This window comes from Drosophila virilis, chromosome 3 (assembly GCF_030788295.1).
Source record: "Drosophila virilis strain 15010-1051.87 chromosome 3, Dvir_AGI_RSII-ME, whole genome shotgun sequence".
Lineage (NCBI taxonomy): Eukaryota > Metazoa > Arthropoda > Insecta > Diptera > Drosophilidae > Drosophila > Drosophila virilis.
In genome coordinates, this window is record NC_091545.1 from 12,049,335 (window position 1) to 12,071,315 (window position 21,981).

The 21,981-nt window shown below is 43.5% G+C and overlaps 5 protein-coding genes across 6 annotated transcripts; 3 read left to right on the forward strand and 2 right to left on the reverse strand.

Annotated features, from left to right (window-relative positions):
* The first annotated feature begins 2,483 nt into the window (after positions 1–2,483).
* Positions 2,484–3,932, forward strand: LOC6622120 (uncharacterized). Its single transcript, XM_002047195.4, has 4 exons — positions 2,484–2,617; positions 2,715–2,801; positions 2,859–3,038; positions 3,096–3,932. The coding sequence occupies exons 2-4, from the start codon at positions 2,731–2,733 to the stop codon at positions 3,829–3,831; spliced, it is 987 nt and encodes a 328-aa protein (XP_002047231.1). The 5' UTR covers positions 2,484–2,617; positions 2,715–2,730; the 3' UTR covers positions 3,832–3,932.
* Positions 3,933–4,117: 185 nt separating this feature from the next.
* On the reverse strand, positions 4,118–10,853 carry Tmep (Transmembrane endosomal protein). 2 transcript variants are annotated; one of them, XM_015175237.3, is made up of 8 exons: positions 10,538–10,853; positions 8,410–8,689; positions 8,182–8,347; positions 7,860–8,118; positions 7,462–7,798; positions 6,998–7,072; positions 6,852–6,936; positions 4,118–5,465 (listed from the first exon to the last, which is right to left on the reverse strand). In XM_015175237.3, the coding sequence occupies exons 2-8, from the start codon at positions 8,686–8,688 to the stop codon at positions 5,185–5,187; spliced, it is 1,482 nt and encodes a 493-aa protein (XP_015030723.1). In that variant the 5' UTR covers position 8,689; positions 10,538–10,853; the 3' UTR covers positions 4,118–5,184. The 2 variants fall into 2 exon arrangements, with proteins under 2 accessions (XP_015030723.1, XP_002047233.1); XM_002047197.4 differs by lacking the exon at positions 4,118–5,465 and adding an exon at positions 6,522–6,681 and having other exon boundaries at positions 10,538–10,851.
* A 137-nt stretch (positions 10,854–10,990) lies between these two features.
* On the forward strand, positions 10,991–12,183 carry Pex10 (peroxin 10). Its single transcript, XM_002047198.4, has 2 exons — positions 10,991–11,394; positions 11,448–12,183. The coding sequence occupies exons 1-2, from the start codon at positions 11,122–11,124 to the stop codon at positions 12,072–12,074; spliced, it is 900 nt and encodes a 299-aa protein (XP_002047234.1). The 5' UTR covers positions 10,991–11,121; the 3' UTR covers positions 12,075–12,183.
* LOC6622788 (RNA-binding protein 12) lies at positions 12,098–21,871 on the reverse strand. The gene is made up of 3 exons (XM_032434571.2): positions 21,515–21,871; positions 15,789–16,137; positions 12,098–15,594 (listed from the first exon to the last, which is right to left on the reverse strand). Exons 2-3 carry the CDS (start codon positions 15,929–15,931, stop codon positions 12,309–12,311), a joined length of 3,429 nt encoding a protein of 1,142 aa, XP_032290462.1. The 5' UTR covers positions 15,932–16,137; positions 21,515–21,871; the 3' UTR covers positions 12,098–12,308.
* On the forward strand, positions 18,541–21,862 carry LOC6622794 (uncharacterized). The gene is made up of 2 exons (XM_002047200.4): positions 18,541–18,820; positions 19,730–21,862. Exons 1-2 carry the CDS (start codon positions 18,806–18,808, stop codon positions 21,086–21,088), a joined length of 1,374 nt encoding a protein of 457 aa, XP_002047236.2. The 5' UTR covers positions 18,541–18,805; the 3' UTR covers positions 21,089–21,862.
* Positions 21,872–21,981: the final 110 nt, after the last annotated feature.

Consider the following 21,981-nt stretch of genomic DNA (forward strand, 5'->3'; position numbering starts at 1 on the left):
ACATGCACACAGTAGTTGGCTTCGAGAGCCGGAAGTGAGCAGCGCGCGCGTGTGTTGTCGGACCGGCAGCAGCAGCGGCAGCGGCCGCCGGGCAAGGAGAGAGAGGGAGCGGGACAATTGGACAACTGGGCGCCGCCTGTGGTGTCAACGATGCCATTTGGTTTGGTTCAGTTCGGTTTGGTTTGGTTTATTGTTCCACTTTTCATGTCAAAGTTATTGTAATTGTGTTAAGGCATTTCCCGTGTATATCCTACACACACGCACACACACACACACACACACACACGCACACGCGCGCACACACACAGGCTTGTGATACGCTCAGCTATAAATAAAAATCGGAGCAGCGCCGCAAGGCAGAGCAGACACTTGTTTGACTTTGGCTCAGGCGCCATGTTTGTTGCTGCTCTCACGTCACGTCGCTCCCCTTTGTCCACCCTATCCCCATCACCTCCCTCTTTCCACGCCCTGCACTCCGTGGCCTTATGCGGATGTGTCTGTGTATTTTTTAACGCACATCATTATCATTCCGTTTGTATTTTGAACGGGCGCCCAGCAGCTGCGAGCAGGCGAACCTCGAATGGGCCAACCACCCAACCACCCAACCACCCGACCCAACGGCGCCCCGCATCATCCCACCCCTTCGCACACCCACACAGAGCACACACATACAAAAAGACGTGCAAATAAAGGAAAAAGCTTATGGTTTTTGCTGTTGCTCTTGTGCTCTCTCTTTCTCCTTCCCTTATTCCACATCTGCATCTCTCTTGCTCACTCGTTGATTTTTGTTAGATTTTTGTGTGGGCTGCTCGGAGTGGTATATAAGCCCCAGTGTGTGTGTGTGTGTGTGTGTTTGTATATACACTCCGAGTACAAATAACAAAAGGATACAACAAACTCTGAACAGAAAGTTTTGACACTTTTATACTTGGCTTGCAGCGACCCGAAACCAACCCAATAACCTGCCCCACAACCCCCAAATTTGCAGGGCTTGCGCGTGTAGGGGGGGGAGGTGCACAAAACTGTTTTGGGGTGTTTAATGGAGCCTGGCGCGTTTGGGTTTCCAAAAGTCGAGCACATGAGCAGCCCTTGTGTGAGTGTGTTGTGTTGTGTGTGTGTGTGTGTGTGTGTGTGTGAAGGAAAATGGGTCTATTTGGGCTAATATCATTGTAACTTATGATATTCATATGGTATTATTGCTTCTAGGCAAAAGCATTCAAAGGGGAAGCGCGCTTGGTTGCTCTGAAAAATGTAAATCGTAGTGTTTTTAATGCTAATAACTATTATTAAACATTGCTGATCATTTGGGCCTGCTTTAATTAGACACCTATTTAAAATTACATGACTGACTATTTTAATAATATTTGGGGAAATGGGAAAACAATTTAAAATAAATAGCATGGCATTAAGAACGTGACCAATAAGCATATTATTAATCACCTTAATTATGCTGAATTGAAGCACAATTTTTCATTTCTTTAGAAAATTATAATTAATTTACTTAAATTAAAGTATAGCTCTTACCCGCTGAAAATATGTCATTAAAGTTGAAAATGTATCCAAACGCTAGATTATTTTCTCTCTCTCTTTTTCCTTTAATATGTACTCGTTTTCAGTTTTGAATATTTATTATGTTATAAAATATGGCACTGTACTTAAAAATGTTTGATATCTTTCTTAAAAAAAAAATTGTTTAACCTTCTCTTAATAAAGAGAGTTTTTATGTACGCAAGCTTAAGTACACATGTATGTATGCATATGCATATGCCATCCATGTCCAAAAACGCTTTCGTTGATTTAATGCGGCGAATTGATGCAACGAAAAAAGGCATACGAGGGCGCAAGCGGAAAAAAACGCGGCATTGTGTGCTCGAGCTATCTTTTTTTTCGCTCTAGTTACGCTCTCACTTTTTTGTCACTTCCTTACGCACACTTTATTTGCTCTCATTGCCAAAAGCGATCGCCGCACGAAAACCAAAAGAAAGGCACAAAAAGAAGAGGGAAAACAAATGCGCAATTGATAATTTACATGCAGTTTTCTTAAGCTGACAAAAGAAAATGTATAAACGAGACCGTTTTAAATTGCACAAGAGTTGGATCAAATATACATATATGTATGTATATAACGTATTTAGATTGTCTTTGGTTGGGTGTCTATGCGACTTCCTAAGCCCGACGGCGATCATGATGCAGCTTTTCGGCATTATTTTGAGCGCGTTTGCTAGTATGATATATTGATTAATATATGATATATTAATATATTGATATATATATATATGTACAAACAAATAGAACAACGGAAAACACCCGGTTAAATATGCAGCTTCACCGCCGACGTTTGCTGCTAAGAAACGAATTATAACTAATTTGACGAAACTGCAGCGATGCATTTCGCTCCCATACGGTGAAATATACATATGTACATACATATGTAGGCGGCGAATTCGACTTAATGCTGCGAGCGTAATTTAATGATTTCCAGAGGGACCATATGATTTGAATGTGACAGCATTAGAGGCGAATTGAAGAATGGGCTGCAAATGTAGATTTTCGACTTTGCCAAGGGCCAATGCAATAATTACAGAGGAAAACACAAAAATGGAACTAAATCTACCTAGTATGTATGACGTCCACATCCAAGTAGTCTATTTCTATAAACATTTATATTCGCTATTAACACAGCGCACACAACTGTCTTTAAATATACTTTGCAGAAACACGACAGACGCGATGATCTCCAACAACAATTCATTTACCATAAGGCACTGCTATGGAGGCTTTAACTATGAGAACTACCTGCGGTAAGAGACATTTGCACAACAACCTGTTCAATTTAATACCCAGCAGATTCTTTGCAGCAACGCAGAGCTGATGCAGACAGGCTTCCATCCGCCGCTGCCGTTTAACAGTGGCACCACCGTGGTGGGGCTGCACTTCAACAAGGGCGTCATGATTGGCACCGACACTAGGGCGACGCGCAGGAACATAGTCAGCTCGGCTGAGAGTCCAAAGATTCGTCGGCTGCACAACAATATATAGTAAGTGTGAAGTTTGTGACAGATCTGAGATCAATTGACCCACTCATCCATGCCTAGCTGTGGGGGCAGTGGCTATGCCAGCGATCTGGACAATTTAACGCAGTTGCTGGAAAAGCAGCTGGAGCTGCATTACAAGAGCATCAATCAAAGGCACGTGCCCGTCGTCTGCGCCAAGCAACTCACCAAGGAAGCCCTCATGCAGAACTTGGGTCGAATTATGGTCAGCTTTGTGATCGGCGGCGTGGACAAGTCTGGCGTGCATCTGTATAGTGTGCACTTCGATGGCACATCCGAGAAGTGCTTGTATAACTCTGTTGGATCCGGACAGTTTGGAGCCATGGGCATATTGGAGGATCGCTGGCAGCTCGGCCTGGAGGAGGACGATGCACGCGAACTGATGGTGGACGCTGTCACCGCTGGCATTAACAATGATCTGGCCTCCGGCACTGGTGTGGATCTGTGCATCATACGCACCGACTACACTGTGGAGCTGTGCAGCGAGGTAGTTTATGGCGCCTTAAGGAGTGACCGAGATAAGCTGCCAGACAAGGAGCGTAGCATGGTGCTCATACGCGAAAACGTGCTGCGTTGCATAGAGATTACCGAGGAAAATGTGATTCCCCTTAAGCCGGTGACGCCAATGCCGGTCACAGGGACGCCGCCGCCAAGGCCTCCGATCAGACGAGATGAAGTTCGAAGAACAGTCGCCACAATGCGGCTTCAACGCAAGCGTAGCGCAGAAGATTTAGACGACGAGGGACCGCCCAGGAAGAGAAGAAGCTTATCGATATAATAATTTTTAAAACACTTAAATATTATCCCCGTACAATTGATAAAGTAGACATATGTATATATGAGCATATAAACCAGTAAAAAAAAATTAATTGTGATAAACCCAATTCGAATCATATTTAACGCACTTACCATTATGTCCGAGCAGTGTTAGTAAGCGCGACTTAGGCATCTTTAGTTACCGTTATTTATATCGATTATTGTCCTTGTCCAGTGTGGGTAAGTGCACATTTCTCGAGCTCGTCTTTGAGCGCGGCTTCTCTTTTGGTTACATTTTATGTTGTGTATTTAATGACATTTATGTACTTTATTCTCGGTTTTTTTTCTTTTGGGTTAACAAAATTGATGTACATAAAAACGTTTATTTTATGTTGGCTCGCATTGCACATAAAATTACATAATTTGACATTGCCAGTTGCCCATCGATCAGCGCATATTTCGTGTTATTTTCACGTTCCTTAATTGATAATTAATAGTTTTTGTTATTTGAGAAGCCATACTTTTCTATTTCGCACTAAAAGTGAGTTGAATTTCGGAAATTTTCTTATATTTATCATACTCTGTACAGGTAAAAGATTTTTACATTTCTGTTGCTCGGAAGTTGCCTACAAATCCGTTATAATCAATTGTTCAATTATATAATTATAATCAAACAATCAATAATGTTTTTTCACATACATACATATTCACCTAGTTATTTGCTGCTACGCGTTTACCCGGACCCACCATATTCGCGCTATAATTATGTTGCTGATTTTAAAAATGTTCTCTTAGTCGTTAAATATATATATGTGTATATATATATATTGTTTTTCCATTTGTGTTGCTATTTATTTTCTTTGAATTTTTTAATATATATATATATATTTGTTGAAGTTTTATTGTATAAGCAGCCTGTAGATTTGCTCAACGACGGTTTTTAGACGCTAGAGGTGAAGTTTTGTCTTCTTTTGATTTATACAAAGTTTTTCAAACGAAATGAAATTAAAATTTCATACTAAACTTAACTTTCACTGATCAAACATCTTACATACACGGTGTAAAAATACAAAGTAATCATCATATTGATTGGCTTCAAATTATATACACATCTGGTATATAAATCATCTGCCCTTTCTATATGTATATAAATATATCAATCATTTTCTATCGTTTTTTTTTTGTTTTGTTTTTTTTTTTTTGCTGTTGCGCTACTTAAGATTATTGTACAAGCAAATCGAACGAAACATTTTCAATATTCCCAAAAAAAAAAAGAAGAAAAGTGACAACGAACAACTCGTCAAAACAAAACATGGAACCACTCGGGATCTTGACCAACTCCTCTAATCTTACTTCTGCTCTCGCCAGCGTTCCTCTACTGATACTCGTCGTCGCTGCTTAGCAGCATCGTCTTCTCGTTGTAGTTCTGGCTTATGGTGGCCACACGCTGTCCGCCCGGTATAAATTTACGCTGATTTCCGAGCGTCTTGGATGCCACACAGCTGTTGTTGCCGCCGCCGGTGGCCACCGCATTGTATCCACCGCTGCACGCATTGGAGGCGCCCATGGAGGCGGCCTGGTTTCCGCCGCCGCCGCCGCTGTTCGGATCATCTGGGTCGTAGCTGGAGATGCGTATGCCGCGCGAGTTCTTGCCACCTGCACGAATTAGTTATTAGCCAAAGCTCACATAAGTAGATTAGTTGGAATTACAATAGATCGAAATTCATGCCTTGTAAGAGAACATGCAAAATGCGGGCTTATAAACATTGCAAGCAAAGTAAATGCGACGTTTTTAAGCTTATTGTACATTTATTTTATATAGATAATTTATAGATAATTTATACAATTTGTTTAAACATTTACAAAAGTTATCAAAAAAAAAAAAAAACACATATGCACGCGAACTTAAAATGCTCGAGCTTTCGATTTGAGTCTATCACAAAAAAGGAAATCAAAAAGCAAACAATGTTCTTCTCTAAATATTATGTTTTGTTTTTGGTATCTTTGAGCTAACGGATATTTGAATCGAAAGATCTTTAAGTTCGTAATTAAAAATTTAAATGCATCATAAGCTAAGTGTACAAAAACCGCAAGAAACTGAGCGTTGCTTGAAGATTCTGATATAAAAATTGACAAGTTAAAATTGGATATGGATAGATATCTGTCCAAAATGTGTGTTAATCGGGGGCCATGTTTAGTACAAGCTAAGCTCCATTTGAATCTGTTTGTATTGCCATTTCTACAAATAATTACATACCATATATAATAATAAAATCTTTGTTTACACATACATAATATTATTCAATATTACCCATATATATACATATATATATAGAAATATATATATGTGTATATGTATAGTATGTATAGTAGAATGCTAACATTTAAATAAGTTGATAAAAAGACTTAAATCGTAACGTAAACATAATTTAAAAAATACACAAATCATCAGAGGGTTGTTCAAGGCATGTCTTTAAACGGTTTTAGAGTACATAATTCAGATACATAAAGTTCTAAGGTAACTAGGCAATTTCTGTTTTGGGTTTTCGAGTGCGCGCTTTCTGTAAGTAACTAGGCCTAATACGTATTTAATTGTTAATCGCTTGTTTTTAGTTTTATCTTTAAGCGGCAACAAAAGGCAACTGTGGTGTCAAATTGTAAGCCTATAATTAGCTATAAGTACACTTGATTTGTCTTTATCTGCTTGTATAATTTGTTTTTTTTTTTTTTTTTTTGTTTGTCCCTCCTTTTGTTTCGGAATTATAATTAGAGTGTTTAGTAGCGGGCATCGCTAGAGTTTTTGTTTTGTTTTGTATTTTTGTATTTTAATAAGAGTTTTAGAGTTTTTCGTAACGTTGAGTTGAGGTTACGTCTGCAAAAGATAAGAAACAGAAAGAAAAACAAAAGTGTAAAACATAATGATAATGTAATGCGAATGAAAGCAAAATAAAAGATAAGATTAACAACAGCTATAGAGAGCGCAGGCAACAGACATTCAGAAGACAAAAGGCAGAAAGTACACTGAAAAAAATCAATGCATACCTGAACTGTATTGCGTATATTGCTGGTACTGCGGATGGAAATTGTGTATAGCATCTGTCATAATATCCTTGGGATTCATGGTTTCCTACGAAATACGAAAATGGTAAGCGCCTGCTCTTGCCAACAAATTCATTTATATGGCTTACCTTGAGACTGCTTGAGATGGACTGCATAGTCACAGAGCGTCCATGGCCGTCACCAATGCAGCTGCGCGCATAGACCTGCAGATAATGGATTTATTAATAGTCATTCTGCTGCTTACATATAAATATCTTATACAATGGAACAGCCCTCACAATCTGTATACATAAGATAGTTTAACATGTTCCTACATTGTTCATTATCTGATATGCCCATGCTTATCGAATAACTATTTACAAATTGGAGCTACATTATAAACAAATAGGGAATCTACCATATGAGTCACATGACACGCATGACTGTAGCTGCATTAAGCCACAACAATAGATAGTTAAATTGTAAAAGCATTTGTTGTGATTGTGAAACTTTGTAGTTCGTCATTCGTGCGTGGCACATTTCGCTGATAAGCGACTTGGATCTTATCTTATCCGTCGCCCGACCTGTCAAATTTTACAAGCAATTCACTCACCTGATAGGGGAAAGCATAGCGCAGCGCAATGGCTGCAAACAGCATTTCAATGCATATGAAAAAGTTCTGATAGCCAGCGGAAACGGTACCCGCCGAGGTGACAGTGCCAGCACTGTCCACAATGGGCGATATGACCTGCGCCTTCTCGAGTATGGCCAGACCCACGCCCTGCCAGAACGACAAGAATATGACAGACTTGATGGTGCAGAACTTCAGTACGGGCTCAAACGGTGTCAGCAGATCGCGCGTAGCAAAGTAGAACAGATATAGGCCATACAATGCCAGCGAAACGGAAATGTTATAGATGATGGTTATGTAAATGTATCCACCATCGGCACTGTAAAGGAACAAGCAGACATTTAGCAAGCATTTAAGATGATTAGTAATCAGAAACATACCTCCAATCGCCATCATGATAGTGGCCAAAGGCCTGCAAAAAGATGATGATAAATGCCACCAGCGGCTTAACCAAGCAGAACTGCAACGTGGCCTGCTTACAGAAGCGCAGAAACCCAATAGTGTATGTTTTGCCCTTGAGGCAGCAGGTGCCATACAAACAGGAGGTCTTTATGGGCTTGCCGCGTATCTCAGACATGATGTTACCCTCGCCGCCAAGATATTCATAGCATAGCGACAGAAAGTTGTAAATTACAAAGGCTGTAAAAACGAAGTAGGATTAAAGCAGACTGTGGCCAGAAAGCGATTATGAGCAGAACGCACCTTCGTAGCAATCGCGCACCGTGAAGAAGTAAATGTAAACGTTGTCCGAGTTGAAGAATAGCAAACTAATCCACGAGTATGTCGCATAGATGGGCACAATGAACAAAATGCGAACTATCCAACGCTGCTCCTGAGGATTGGTATACCAACGTAAATGCTGATAGATCTGTAAATGGATATGCGATTAGTTAATCGTGCAGTGGATACATTTCGATAATAAATTGATACCTGTTGACACGTGACAAACAGCGCCGCCCAGACAAACACGCCTGCCAGCACCTGTGCGGTCTTGGTTTGCAGGAATATGCCATCGCCCACGTGCAGGAGGGGATCCAATGGCTCCTGTGCGACGCTCGACGGACTTTTCATTTGTACAACGTAGTTCGTATTCGGTTTCAGGGTCGTCGATGCAGCAGTTGCGTTGCCAACAGCAGCAGCAGCAGCAGCGGCAGCGACGCTGCTCACAGTTAAAGCCGCCTCGATGAGACTGGCCGGCGTTGTGCTCATTCTGCCACAATAAAACAAAGTTGAGAATTAGATTGTGATGAAACAGAAAATGTTAGTATTAGGATTAGGCACACAAGCAATATGTTTACTTTTTGTTTAGTTTTTGACAATCCACACGAAACTTTTGCCAGCTCCGACACGCCACAATTGTAAATGTGAGAGACAGCTTGCAATGTTAGCCAAATGGGGTCAGCAGCTAAATGTGGGGCAGTGAGGCGGCAGGCACGCATTAGATCATCATCATCATATTCATCATCATGGTGATGATGATAGTAAACATAGCGACTAACACGCAACGCAACATTATTAAATGGACTTTCCTTGGGCTGCTAGCGTGAAAAGTTTCCCGCTCAGGGCCAACTCTAACGGCTCCATATCGATTCTATACTAGATCTATGGACAAGTATGCAACGTAGTTAAATACAGCTGTGTTGCCCGATCAATAAACATGTGTCAAACAGGCTGTATACACGCGAAGCTGCTCAATGGCGACGCAAATCGGCAATTATATATGCATTATGGCACTCATTTTCAATTAAACGCACACTTATATGCTCGGTGCGCCGGTTCATTCAACTGAAATCAGTCGGAAACAATACAGATTTTAATTTAAATGCTGCATGGAGCGTTTCAAATCAAATTGAATCGAACTTTGTGCAAAACTTAATGAAATATTCAGGTGTTATGTTGGGCGAAAAGGGAGAAATCTATGCTATGTAATTTCCAATCTGCTCAACAACCAAAAAGTGCACAAAACAATGTTATTAAACTTGTTAACTCAAAATCTCTACAAAATCAGTGTGGGCTAAGGCATTGAAGATTAACGAAATGTGCAGTTATAACCATTTTCCACTCGAATGGGCAAGCCTCTAAGCAAAATGATTGGGATATTTTGAATATAACAACTGCGGTATTTCAGCGACCGCTATCGCGTTTATTCGAAAACAAAGAAAAAGTACGCTTAATACAAAATTAACACAAAAATGACTCAGACATGCAAACTGGAACTGGAAACTTAACCTGAAGTTAAGCGAACTGTTTTCTCCCCAAGACAAAATCTGTTTTTAAACAAATCATTATCATATATAAATTCTGTGACACTGAAACCCAAAAAGTGTGAAAAACGAATCTGCAATAACAGTAGAAAAGAGTAGAGCAAAAAGAGAAATACACAGTATAAGCAGAAGTGAAGAAAAAAAGCAACAACAAGTTGCTGTCTGCTAAAGATACAGCAGAGCTATTATATTGGCACAAGGCAAGGTCTCCACAAGCAAAAGTCTCCACTGGGCCAATTGAAGTCGCAGCGCGGAAGCGTTTTTGACAGACACGAAGAAAATGCCAACAGTGTGTATGTGTTTGTGTGTGTGTGTGTGTATGTATGTAGATTTGTGGGAGTATGGGCCGAAATCAAAACCAGCAACAATTTCAGCCAGTGCTAATTACATTTTTGGTCAGGGGGGGGTGCAAAGCTATCGCTTTGTGAGGCTTCTGCTTGAGCAGTCAAATTGATTTTCGAACGTGTGTCCAAAATATTAGCCACACACTGTAAATAAATACGAGGCTTAAATGCCAACATATGCGACCTTTCTGCTGGGGGGAGACTTGTCGCTGCGCTGCTTATCAAGTCCCATACATACACGCATTTTGCTCACTCACACCTGCTTATCAAATGCAAATAAAAACGTCGACGACGTTGAAAATAAAAACACGCACACACACACACACACACTCATCAAATTTCGTCATCAAAAATGGTTATTTTACTTGCAACACGTCCATTTCAGGGAAATCAACTTTTACACACACATAGACACTTAGCTACACGAACACGTTAATGCAGTTTAATTACCTCTTTTAAGTGCAACTTTTCACAATTTGCTTTTGCGTTTAATTTTCACAGCTCGAAATTCCGTTTAATTTTGCTCCAACAATTGCTGGTTAATTTTTTTTTCTTCGTCGCTGAGACGCGAACTGACGTTCGTGCTCCTCTGCTGTTTAATAGGGGACAAATTAAACACCGTCACAGCAAAAATACAACAGATAAAACCAGCACTCTATTAGTGAATTATTTACGTGCTGATTTTATATATAATGCACACCAAATTTCAGCAATTTTTGGCAATTCACTAACATGCGAACCAGGATTGTTGATACATTATCGATACTGACGATGATTTTTTCACTTTCAGGGATGGGATTTTCCATATCGATATATTTGACAGTGCCAACAGCTGTGAATCGATATTGCGATACTGAGATCAGCAGTGTTGCAAAATTGCTGGGCTATCGTATGCATTATCGATATATGTACAAGATTTAGCCATGGAATCAAAACACACATTTTGTTTACTTATCTCCGTTGAACTTTGAACTGCCGTTGCAGATCGCCACTACTGGTTAAAAAATGTAAACACAGCCTAGACTCGCAGCAAAATGGACTTTCGTAACGCCCGGGCACGACAGCCCGAAATTGTGCGCTCAGTACAAAAGGATGCACGCTACACCAACGAGCTGGCCGAGGATCTGTCAGATATTTTGCGTTTAACAGGGCCTCGAAACTGGATCAAATATAATCAACTGTGTCAGTTGATAGCGCAGCTGAGCTATCATGGTTTTGCCTCGCTAAACAATCTGCAAACGCTGGGTGAGGAGTACACGGGCATTATACAGGTCGACGGGAAGTATAAACATATTCCCAGCCGATTGGTAAGAACATCAATAAAACTATAGTTAAATCCTAATTTAGCTACTTTCTGCAGCTGCAACTGGTTGCAATCATATTGGAATTCGGTGGGGATGCCTTGTTTCTCAGAGTGCTGCAAAAGCTGGAGCTCCACATAGCCGAACATGATGAAATTGTGCCGGACGCCAAGAAGAAGCTGCAGAAGCTGATACAGTACATGCGACAGTCTCCTAGTTATATCAAGGCGCTGCACAAGTCACTATTCTATCTGGATGCCGGCAAGTATCAGGTGTCCAAGCGCGTCACGGGCATCAACTACGTTCTCATCCGGCACTGGCTGCAGCCCGAGTTCTCGCTGTACGGCTACAAGATTCTTGGCATTATCACATTCCTGCAAGTCACCGTCTCGTTGGCCATTGGCGGCTGGGAGGCGTGGAAGGAGCACAAACGCCAGCAGCTGGAGGCACTCAAACAGGCGACCAAAGGTTTTCTGCAGCGTGAGACGAGCACCAAGCCCTTGTCAGTCGATGTGCCGCAGTGCATACTTTGTCTGGAGCCGCGCCAGAGCGCCAGCCTAACGCCCTGTGGCCATCTCTTCTGTTGGAGCTGCATACTCGACTGGCTGGAGGAGCGCGACGAGTGTCCACTATGCCGCGAATCGTTGAAAAAGTCGCAGGTGATACAGCTACAAAATTACGTCTAAGTATTTAAATGCTATGGACAATCTTAATTGTATCTTCATCATACAGTTGTGTATAGTAATTTATTGAAGCTTTAATGTACAATGTTTAATAATAATGATATTTAACAGCTTTGGTGGCATTTGACAATAGTGCCATCTGCATTTTGGCTTATCACCCTGTTTGCCATGGTGTCTAACCTAACCTAACAATATATATTTACATTTATTATTCGATTTTAATCGCCGAGCCCAGGCTTAAATAATGTCCAGATAGACAGTGCGATTGAAGATTTGCTTGCGCCGTTTCGACTCGAAGGCGGAGCGCGCCTCCGAGGGCGATTCAAAGGCGACGCGCGCATCGCCCGTAGGCTTGCCGTCATCATTGAAACGACGTATAATATCATCTGGGCTAAGCTTGTAATCGCTAAAGAAACGCAGTATATCCTTAAGGTCCGCCTTGAAGGGTACGTTGCGCATGGCCACCACGCAGCCGGCGCGATTAAACTTGTCGGGTATGCCATCATCTTCCGGGCCACCGTCGCTGCCGCCACCATTGTTGGCCGCCTTAATGCTTGAGCTGAGCATGGGTGAGCTGCCACCTAGCTCATCGGGACCCAGCTCTGGGCCGACACGCTTGGCAAATGGATTAAAGTGCTGCTTAGAATTGCTGCTATCGTCGCTGTCCAGCTGCGGTTGATTGCCGCCGCCTCCGCCGCCGCGATTGCCGGCATCATCAAAGCGACTAGCACCGCGACGTCGCGAAGATTGTTGCTGCTGCTGGGGTTGCTGATTGGGCGATGACAGGGCATCGGCTACGTCCGTTTGGCGCGGCCCGTTGCCGCCGGGCAAATAGTCCATAAACGGCTTGTGCATACGATCGGCAATCTCTTGCGGCGTAATGGGCGTTAGGCGCAGGCCACGCCCGCGAAAGCGACGATTGTGAAACTCTCGGATGGCAATTTTGGCATTGAGCGGATCGGCAAATTCCACAATGAACTCGCCGGCGCTCTGATTGCGCTCATTGAACAGCATCTCGATGTGCTCAATGCGCAGATTCTCCGAGACAAACAGCTCGCCCAGATCGTTAATGCGAGTCGCATATTCGCAGTTGTGGACGCGCACAAACACGTCCTCCTGACGGCGTGGATGTCCACCCTGCTGCTGCTGCTGCTGCTGTTGTTGTTGTTGTTGTTGTTGCTGTTGCATCTGTTGATTGTGGGGTGGCATGCCGCCGAATGGTCCCATGTTGTTGCCGTTGTTCATCATGTTCATGGCGTTACCGTTATTTTGCTGCTGAAATGCAAAGGGCATGTTACCGTTATGCATGGCAGTGTTGGCAAACGGTTGCAAATTGTTATGGCTGTTGTTGTTGTTGTTGTTGGTATTGCTGTTGTTGTTGTTGTGTATGTGAGCATTTTGTTGTTGCTGCTGCTGCTGCGGCTCGTGACTGCGTCGACGCGGATCATTGTTGAATTTGGCCATGGCCATTAAAAGCTCCTGTGGTGGTATCTGTTGCTGCTGTTGTTGTTGTTGCTGTTGGAGTTGGAGTTGTTGTTGGAGTTGCAGCTGCAACTGCTGCTGCTGCTGCTGTTGCTGCTGTTGTTGTTGTAGCTGTAGTTGTTTGCTCACCTGCTCGCGTTCGGCATCTTCGCGCTGCTGCTGCTCCTCCTTTTGCAGCTGCTCGCTGGCGCGTCGCATCTTCTCCCTGGCATTCTGCATCTCTGCCTGGCTGCTGGCGCGCACGCGCAACTTGCGGAAGCCAATGTAATGCCGCGAGGCATCCTCCAGCGCGGAGCGTGCTTCGTTCTCGCGCGCGAACAGCACAAAGGCAACGAATTCCCGGCGATTGTTGGGACTGGGCGCCAACAGGATGTCCACAATGGTGCACGTAGCCGAGAACATTTTCATAATATCCTGCTCGGTGGTCAGCTGCGGCAAATCCTCCACGTACAGCACATTCGTTTGCTGCACTGCGGCAGCGACTCCCGAGGCACGCTCATCGCCCCGGAGAGCACCGCCGCCGCCACCACCACCGCCGTGTCGCTGGGCGCGCTCATCGGCCTGCTCGAACTCCTCGTCGCTGATGGGCACGATTTGTACCAGCCGATCCCGGAACATGGTATTGTTGCGCAGCACCGCCTTCTGAGCGCTGGACACGCGCGAGAACTCAACATAGGCAATGCCCGTCCGTGTGCCATTCGCGCCGTTCACGATCTTGATGCCATTGTGCGGTATATAGAGGCCGGCAAAGTACTTGCGCAGATCACTGTACGAGGTGCTGGGGCACATGCCGCTTATCTTGATGTAGCACGTCTCCGCAATGGCAATGGGAGCAGATAAGCCGCTGGCAGCACCACCACTGCCGCCACTGCTGATGCCGCCAACACCAACCGCACCGCCGCCAGCAGCAGCTGCCGCTGCGTTTGAGCCTGGTGAGTTGGCCATGCCTGGTGTCGTTTTGGCCGCCTGCTGCTGCAGCAGCAGCTGCTGTTGCTGCTGGAACAGCTGCGGATACATTTGGGCATACGGATTGACATTGGCAAAGGCAATTGGCTCCGACTGTTGCTGGGCCGTAGCCGCAACTCCGCTGGTTACCTGAGTCTTGGGCTGCCCCAGATCAGCCATCATGGCAAGCTGTTGTTGCTGCTGCTGCTCCTGCTGCTGCTGCTGTTGCTGTGTAGCAGCTGTCAGATTGAGATTGTAGTTGTTGGTGGTGACATTGCTGGTGGTGCTATAGCTCTGCAGCACGGGCGGCAGCACGCTCATAACGCCCATTTGCTGCTGCAGGCCCGGCATAGCGCTCAGGCCGGGCAAATTAACTGCGGGCGCAGCAGAAGCAACTGGCGGAGCAACTGGCGGAGCACTGGCGCCCAGTGCCCAGGGTAGCAGATTGGACACGGCGCCGATGGGCATCGCCTGTGGCCTTGGCAGCACCTTGAGCTCACGCTCGCTGCTATCGCCGCGCAGCTCGGAGCGACGCTTGCGTCCACGATCGCGTGTCGCACGATCGTGACTGCGATCGCTGTCATCAGAGCTGCTGGAGCGGCTGCGACTGCGACTACGGCTGTGCGGTCGGCGACGCGCGCCAAATGGGCCCAGCTCGGATGCTGGCTTCTCAGCTTTGAGGCCGCCCACATCGGCCAGTGAAATGCCTGCCTGCTGCTGATATGCCAAAAATGAGGGCGTGGCCACAGTTCCTAGCGCTGCCGCCGCCGCTGCCACAACCGGAGCCAGCTGCTGCTGCTGCTGCTGCTTGAGCTGTTGGCCCTGTTGCTGGCCGAGCAGAAAGCTGTTCAGACCGCCAATAATTGGCGGCTGTGGCACTGGCGGCATTGATACCGCCGACGCACCCGAAACCGCCTCCCCTGGCTTGGACGTGGACGTTGCAGCGGCAGCTGCGGCGGCAGCAGCAACGCTCACTTTGCGCGCCGTCTCGATGACCTTTTGCATTTCGGCGCGCGAGGAGAGCAGCAAACGCACCTGAACCTCCATCAGTTTCTCGCGATCCTTGAGCATGGCGCAGCGTGCATCCTCGTCGGTGCTGTTGGATGTTCGAGAGAGAAGAGAAGCAACAAATAAGGGCAATGGCTTAAATTTAAAGGATAACAGATGTTACAGAACAGTATCTAGATCTGCCTAGTCGGATCCGCTTGAGTAGCTACATAAACATTTACATATATAGAGTGAGAGAGATAGATAGAGAGAGAGAGAGAGAGATCAGAGTTAGCTAACTACCTGAAAGCGATGAATGCGTCGCCCATTTCGCCACCGATTATGTGAACACCGCCCTCCGGTATCGAGAGGCCCGTGAAGAAATTTCGTATGTCTCGGGCATTTGCCGTCCACGGCAGGTTTTGCAAACGAATAATGACACTCATCTTGATTTAAGACTTTTGTTTTTGTTGCAGTTTATTTTTTATAGTTTTCTTTTGTTCTTATTAAGTTTTTTTTTTTGTTTGTTTGTTTGTACTGATCTATGAATCAGTTAAAAAGCTTTTGGCCAGCCTCTTCTAACACTTGTATCCCTCTCATTTGGGCAGTCCAACATGACCAGCTAGCCGAGTCCCAGCCAGTTTTCACGCATCTGAAATAAGAATCACACTCTTATGGAGAAAATGCCACCAACAATTCTTACATGCTATATATAGGAAATTATAGTTCATGATTTTAAAAACATTTGGAAAAATTTCGAAAAATTATATTTTAAGCAATTTATATTCGATTCCGATTAAACACGATTCAAGGCATTCGCAGGTTTATATCAGATAAGTATCAGATTATCGGGAAGACGATTTTTATGGATATACATATAAGATATTCTATTTCTGATCCGACTAATATGGATCGATCTCCCAACTATATCATAAAACTGTACCAAGAAACTTGCGAAAAATCAATAGTTCAGACATGGAAATCCTTCAACTTTAACTCCTAGATAGTTCGAACAAAACTAAGCAGCATCCAGTTCCAAATAGGCCCCATATATATATTTGCATCATATCTTATCAGCATCGAACTACTAAATATATGTATATTGCACCCGTAGGAAGAACATTCGATTTAAAATTTTGTTTCTATACTTTCATTTACGAGGATTAAATCTCATTAAGATCCTGTAAAAAATGCCTATCTCGTAAATTGAGTATATGAAAATATTGTTAAAAAATATCTGATATCTTTTGGGCATTCAAATATACCAAGATAATTTTTTTTTAAATATTTTTTACACACTCAATTTTTGAGTTTTGGATATAAGTTAACCGTTGTAATAAGATAAGTCTGTATATATCTCTATCCTGCAAATTAAGTGCATACAAAAATCGCACAAAATTATTTGCTTTTTTTAGATATATTTGTACTAAGTTCTTGAAAAAAAACTCTATGGATAATAGGGTTTACTTCAATCCTTGCAATCAGATCTTTGACAGCGGCTCAACACATTATATATTTATTGCTCTCTCTCTCTCTCTCTTACCTTATGTTCTATGTGTAGCCCCCTCTCGTATTACTAATTTTCTATTCTCTTTTGAATATTTCAAAAGTTTTCAAATCAAGCAAATTTTTAACTAGATATTCGCTCACGTAATAATTTATTCTAAAACATTTTTAGCTAAACTTACCAAAATTTCGTTTACCAAAGCAAGCAACATATTTCTTTAATCTTTTATATTTTTAAACGTGACTAAACTAAAGCTGAAAATCCCTTGAAGTTTTAGATAAAGCTGTACTCATGATGATAGTGTTTGGGATTAGCTAAAGATGCTCTTTGTTTAAGATCTTTTTCAAAACAATTTTCATTTAAAATATATATCTCTACTCTCAAATCTTTAAGAAAATACGTACTTTTTTTATATTTCGTAAATATTTGTTTTTAATTTAATAGCACTTTTTTTCAATGCCCTTCAATAGAGAAATTTCTATACTAAACTGATCTTTTGACTATTCTGGCACGTTCCGGCGCTCGGCTCCGAAGGCAGCAAATTGTTAATGTTAAATGGAATTTATATTAAAAGCAAGGCACATATTATTACAATTATCAATTATAAAAGAATATAATTATTAGATCTGTGGCAGACAAGCATCAGGCAAATTTTGGCGTAGAATGTTTTCAAAGGCTTTTTTTGAATGAACCTTGAAATTCTTATGATTCGACTGCAATTCGTAGAATGTTACATTATATTTGTGTCCCATTTCTAACATAAAGCACATAGTGTAAACCATTTCCACTTCCCAGTCATGCTGGTATTCCCACCTGCTCTAATGAATACCTAATCTCTGTCAACCTGTTGTGTTTAGCTGCGTTTCATCACGAGCCAGATTCTCTAAACTGACTGTGACTTTGTTTGGCAAGTCGGGCGACAGTTTCTGTTTGGGTCGTGTATTGCATAAGAGGACCAGTTTCTTTTTTTGTAAAACTGATTGCAGGCGGACATGTTGATGCCATAATGTGTGAGTGGTTAATGAAATTAGAAAGATTTGCACAAATCGTCTTGCACTTACCCAGACAGCGCGACCTTCCCGCTCCGAATGAAGGTCGCCCAGGAACTGGCCACCAAATATGATGCTACTGTGTCCCTAGCCTATAGGCGCTCCCACAGCAGCCGCAACAACTACCTGAGCACGTTCCGCACTGGCGTTAAGCGTTTGCAATTTCCTCATTAGACGCACTCAATTACCTGTTAATGGTGCGTCGGGGCCGAAAACGTAAACTGTCTGGCCAAAAAGAAATGTGCGCCAAACCAGTTGATCAGATTGAACGTAATTGGAAAGCGATTATGCAGCTACAATTCAATTCGCGGTTCGCATTTGCGGCCACGCTCCGTTCCACCAACCAACAACAACAACAACAACAACAACGAGGAGAAGGAGGAGGAGCGACAACAACGACAACTTAGAGCACAAATATAAATAAGCAGCCCGATCGCCAAGTGTGCGTCCAGGAGCAGTCGGAGGAGGCGGTGGCCGCGGCCCGTTTTAATTTGCGTTGCGTTTGTTTGTTTGTTTGTTTGTTTTTGGCTTTGACGCTTTGCTTTGGCTGATTAACGCCAAAACATTACAGGAAGCCACAACTCCAACTCCTTCCGCTTGGCTATATAAAAAGCCATTGTTGGCCATCTGGGCCGCAGTTACACAAAAGATTTGACCGCGTTACCGTCATCGTTGCCAATCGTCGTCGTCGTCGTCGTCGTAGTTGTTGTTCAGCCTCATCTATCGCCAGATAGCGGCGCGTGCTTTGAGGACTATTCAAAGAAATGAGATTCGCAATTGTGAGTGCTTCACTACAACACTAAAAAACAAACTATATACACATATATATAAATATCTATATATATGAAGCATTAAAGATCCCGTGAGGCGCCTATCGAACGATCTTTGGGTATATATTAACGGTAGCTGTTTTACGTGCTAATTTCCGAAGCTTCAGAATCTTCGACAGAACTTAAGATATTATTTATTTAATTGCACTCCCAAATAGCCGGATCTTGAAAAGACTGACTCTAGACATTAAAAAAAACCTTAACTTAAAGCTATTTTTCGAGCAATTTAGCAATATATCTAAGCACGACATTTAAGAGTTCTATGTTATCCGGAAAAGCAAATACTTTATTGCAAGGCAAACCAATTAGCTCAAAGTTACAAAATAGTTTATATTAAAATGCACTTGATATTTCTGTTTAAAGACAGCTTCTAGGCTTTCTTTATTAAAAACTATTTGCACTCGAAACGGATTTTCTGCCACCGACTACAAAAGTAAATATCTTTTCAAATAGCTGTCGGATCTGCGCGGAACTCAAAGCGAAATAAATAATTTGATTAGAAGCTTAAAACTATTGATTAGCAATAAATATGATCTTAACAATGTTTATTGTAGAGCATGGGGAACAAAAGCAAAGTAATACAATCTCAACTAAATACGGAGCAAGATTTCTTGTGAGAGTTCTAAAGCAAAAAAGGAACGAAAACGATTTTAAATATTCCCATTATCCTACGAGGTCTCAGTCCGTCACAGTTCGTTAAAAGACAACACTCTATCTAATGTTGGATTAACCATTATTTATCCATGAGTTATTTTCGAGTTGGCACATAGAATCGTTCAGTGGCCTTACTAACCATGAATCCGATTCTAGAACGAAAGAAAAACTCAACTAAAATCACTTTTGTACCTAATTTTCTAGTCAATGTCGGCACTGGGGCTGCTATTGCTTGTCGGCGTCCAGGGCGCCACCATAATCAGCATTAAGTATCCGCCGCAGGGCGCCGAGGGCCTAGAGCGCAGCCAGCCGGCCAAACGAGATCTGAGTCTGAGCTATGCGGCTACCAACATTGACTCCAAGGAGGGAACGCGCGTTAAGACCATAACAGTGATCAAAAATGTGGGCGGCAGCGGCAGCGGCGGGGAGTCGGGCTCGTCGGGTGCAGCGAGCAATAGGCAAGTGAAGCTGGCCATCAATCCCGAGCTGCACAAGAATGAGGATTGGGCGAACACGTTTCGTGATAACTTTGAATCCTATGGTGGACTGCCCGAGGTGCCAGACATAGACGAGCTCTTTGATTTTGTAAATGGCAAGAAGACAAATGCGCCGTCGGCCGAGAAGGAGACAAAGGAGCCAAAGCCGACAAAGCCAACAGTTGTGGAGAGCACAACAAAGGCGCAACCAGCTACGAAGGCGACCAGCGAGCATGCCGAGGATGCGTTGGACAGTGATGAGGCAATCGTGGAGAAGATCAAGGGTGATGCCGAGCTGCTGCCCCACATCAAACAGGCGAACATACTGCGCCTGCAAGCGCTGGCACTGAAGCAGAAGCAACAAAGGCAGGAACAAGAACAGGAGCCGGCCAAGCGACTGCGCACGCGCGAATCTCTCATCAATGTCAACTACTCGACGCCAATGCACTCGGTTAGCCAGTTCTTTGAAAACTATGTGCAGGTGCTGCCCAATGGCTATGACTATAGCAAGCCACAGCCGTGCGCTCTGCCGGCGCCGCCGAATAGCATTCAGGTGACGACACCGTCGGGACGCAGCTACGATATACCGCAGAGCAACAGCAGTGGCATCAACGGCGGCGCCAATCATCCCTACTTGGCGCCAGCGCTGGCCAAGCGGACGCAGATTCAGCCAAGCCAACCGACTCAGCCACAGCCACAGGCACAACAGCCGCCAAACTTCTCCACGGTTAACTCGCTGGTGCCGCCAATTGTACAGCCACAGCAGGGTAATAATCTTCCGGCAAATGTGCCCCAGCAGCAACAGCAGCCCCAGTCCCCGTCTCTGGGTGCAGGTGCAGGTGCAGGTGGAGCTGGAGGTGCAAGTGCAGGTGTTGGCGCTGGGGCCTCTACCAGCCAGCGACCTTATGTGGCGCCCAGCCTGCGCAACAATGGTCTGGGCATCAATCGGGGCCCGCCAACACCGCAGCCGCCTCCATTGCCAGCTTACGCAACTGGAAATAATGTCAATGGTGTGCCCAGCTATCGCACCAACTCGTTTGGCGCCAATCGTCCGAACACATTTCGATCGCGTGGCTTAAAATACTAAATACGTACATCAAACTGTTAAACTTACAACTATATTTTTAAGACTTATGTATTTATGTATTATGAATGCAAGCGTATTCCTAAATGTGTACACACAAACAACAACACACTCACAAACGCACGCACATGCACGCACACGCACACGCACACAGGACCAAAAGTACAGGCTGGATAAATCGATAGCGTTGCCAAACTGTGTTGCGAAAATTGCAATCGATGCGTGACGCGATGCGCACTTTCTCTGGCGTCGTAGCCAATAGCTGGGTTTAATTAATTAATTAGGTGCAGAGCAGAACGTTGTAGTTGGGTGTATCCGCTGCTGGCGCTGATTTCTAATGTATTTGTCGTCGCACTAGTACATACATGCATACATATTTCCATACGTATGCATGCATGTTTGTACTTTTATCAATGAACTTTTACTCACCAATGGCAAACCATAAAAACGCAATGCAAACTTATTGGGGACCAATGCACAAAGAGAAGGGCTCGTTTTTTTAGGTCAAACGCTATATTTATTTTGACAATTTCTATAGTTTATTGATGTGAAAATGTGAATTTTCTCTCAGCAACACGGCCTAGTCGACTTCAATTGTAGTAGTAACAAAAAAAAATGGCGGCCGTAACTATTATCGATACCAAATGATATCGATATATGCTTGTACCGAAGAATAGCACGCTGATTAAACTAAATGTACGGTAATTATATATACGCTACCGACTATTATACTGCTTGTATAAATAAATGTATGAATTAATTTGCTCGAATTCTTAAGTAGCTTCTTCACTAAATTTTTGCAAGAATCTTTAATAATGCTGCATTATAATGGTTATCGTCGTATTGCCATTCACAGGTATTTCATTTAGTTTAGGTCATTTTTCCGTTTGTCACGC

Bases quoted from the DNA above. Each gene is read 5' to 3' on its own strand.
- LOC6622120 (XM_002047195.4), top strand. From the start codon at position 2,731: ATGATCTCCAACAACAATTCATTTACCATAAGGCACTGCTATGGAGGC. The intron at 2,802-2,858 runs GTAAGAGACATT...GATTCTTTGCAG, and splicing joins AACTATGAGAACTACCTGCG to CAACGCAGAGCTGATGCAGA. The intron at 3,039-3,095 runs GTAAGTGTGAAG...ATCCATGCCTAG, and splicing joins CGGCTGCACAACAATATATA to CTGTGGGGGCAGTGGCTATG.
- LOC6622788 (XM_032434571.2), bottom strand. From the start codon at position 15,931: ATGAGTGTCATTATTCGTTTGCAAAACCTGCCGTGGACGGCAAATGCC. The intron at 15,595-15,788 runs GTAGTTAGCTAA...AACATCCAACAG, and splicing joins GACGCATTCATCGCTTTCAG to CACCGACGAGGATGCACGCT.
- Tmep (XM_015175237.3), bottom strand. From the start codon at position 8,688: ATGAGCACAACGCCGGCCAGTCTCATCGAGGCGGCTTTAACTGTGAGC. The intron at 8,348-8,409 runs GTATCAATTTAT...ATCCATTTACAG, and splicing joins TGTTTGTCACGTGTCAACAG to ATCTATCAGCATTTACGTTG. The intron at 7,073-7,461 runs GTGAGTGAATTG...CATTATCTGCAG, and splicing joins GCTATGCTTTCCCCTATCAG to GTCTATGCGCGCAGCTGCAT.
- Pex10 (XM_002047198.4), top strand. From the start codon at position 11,122: ATGGACTTTCGTAACGCCCGGGCACGACAGCCCGAAATTGTGCGCTCA. The intron at 11,395-11,447 runs GTAAGAACATCA...TACTTTCTGCAG, and splicing joins AACATATTCCCAGCCGATTG to CTGCAACTGGTTGCAATCAT.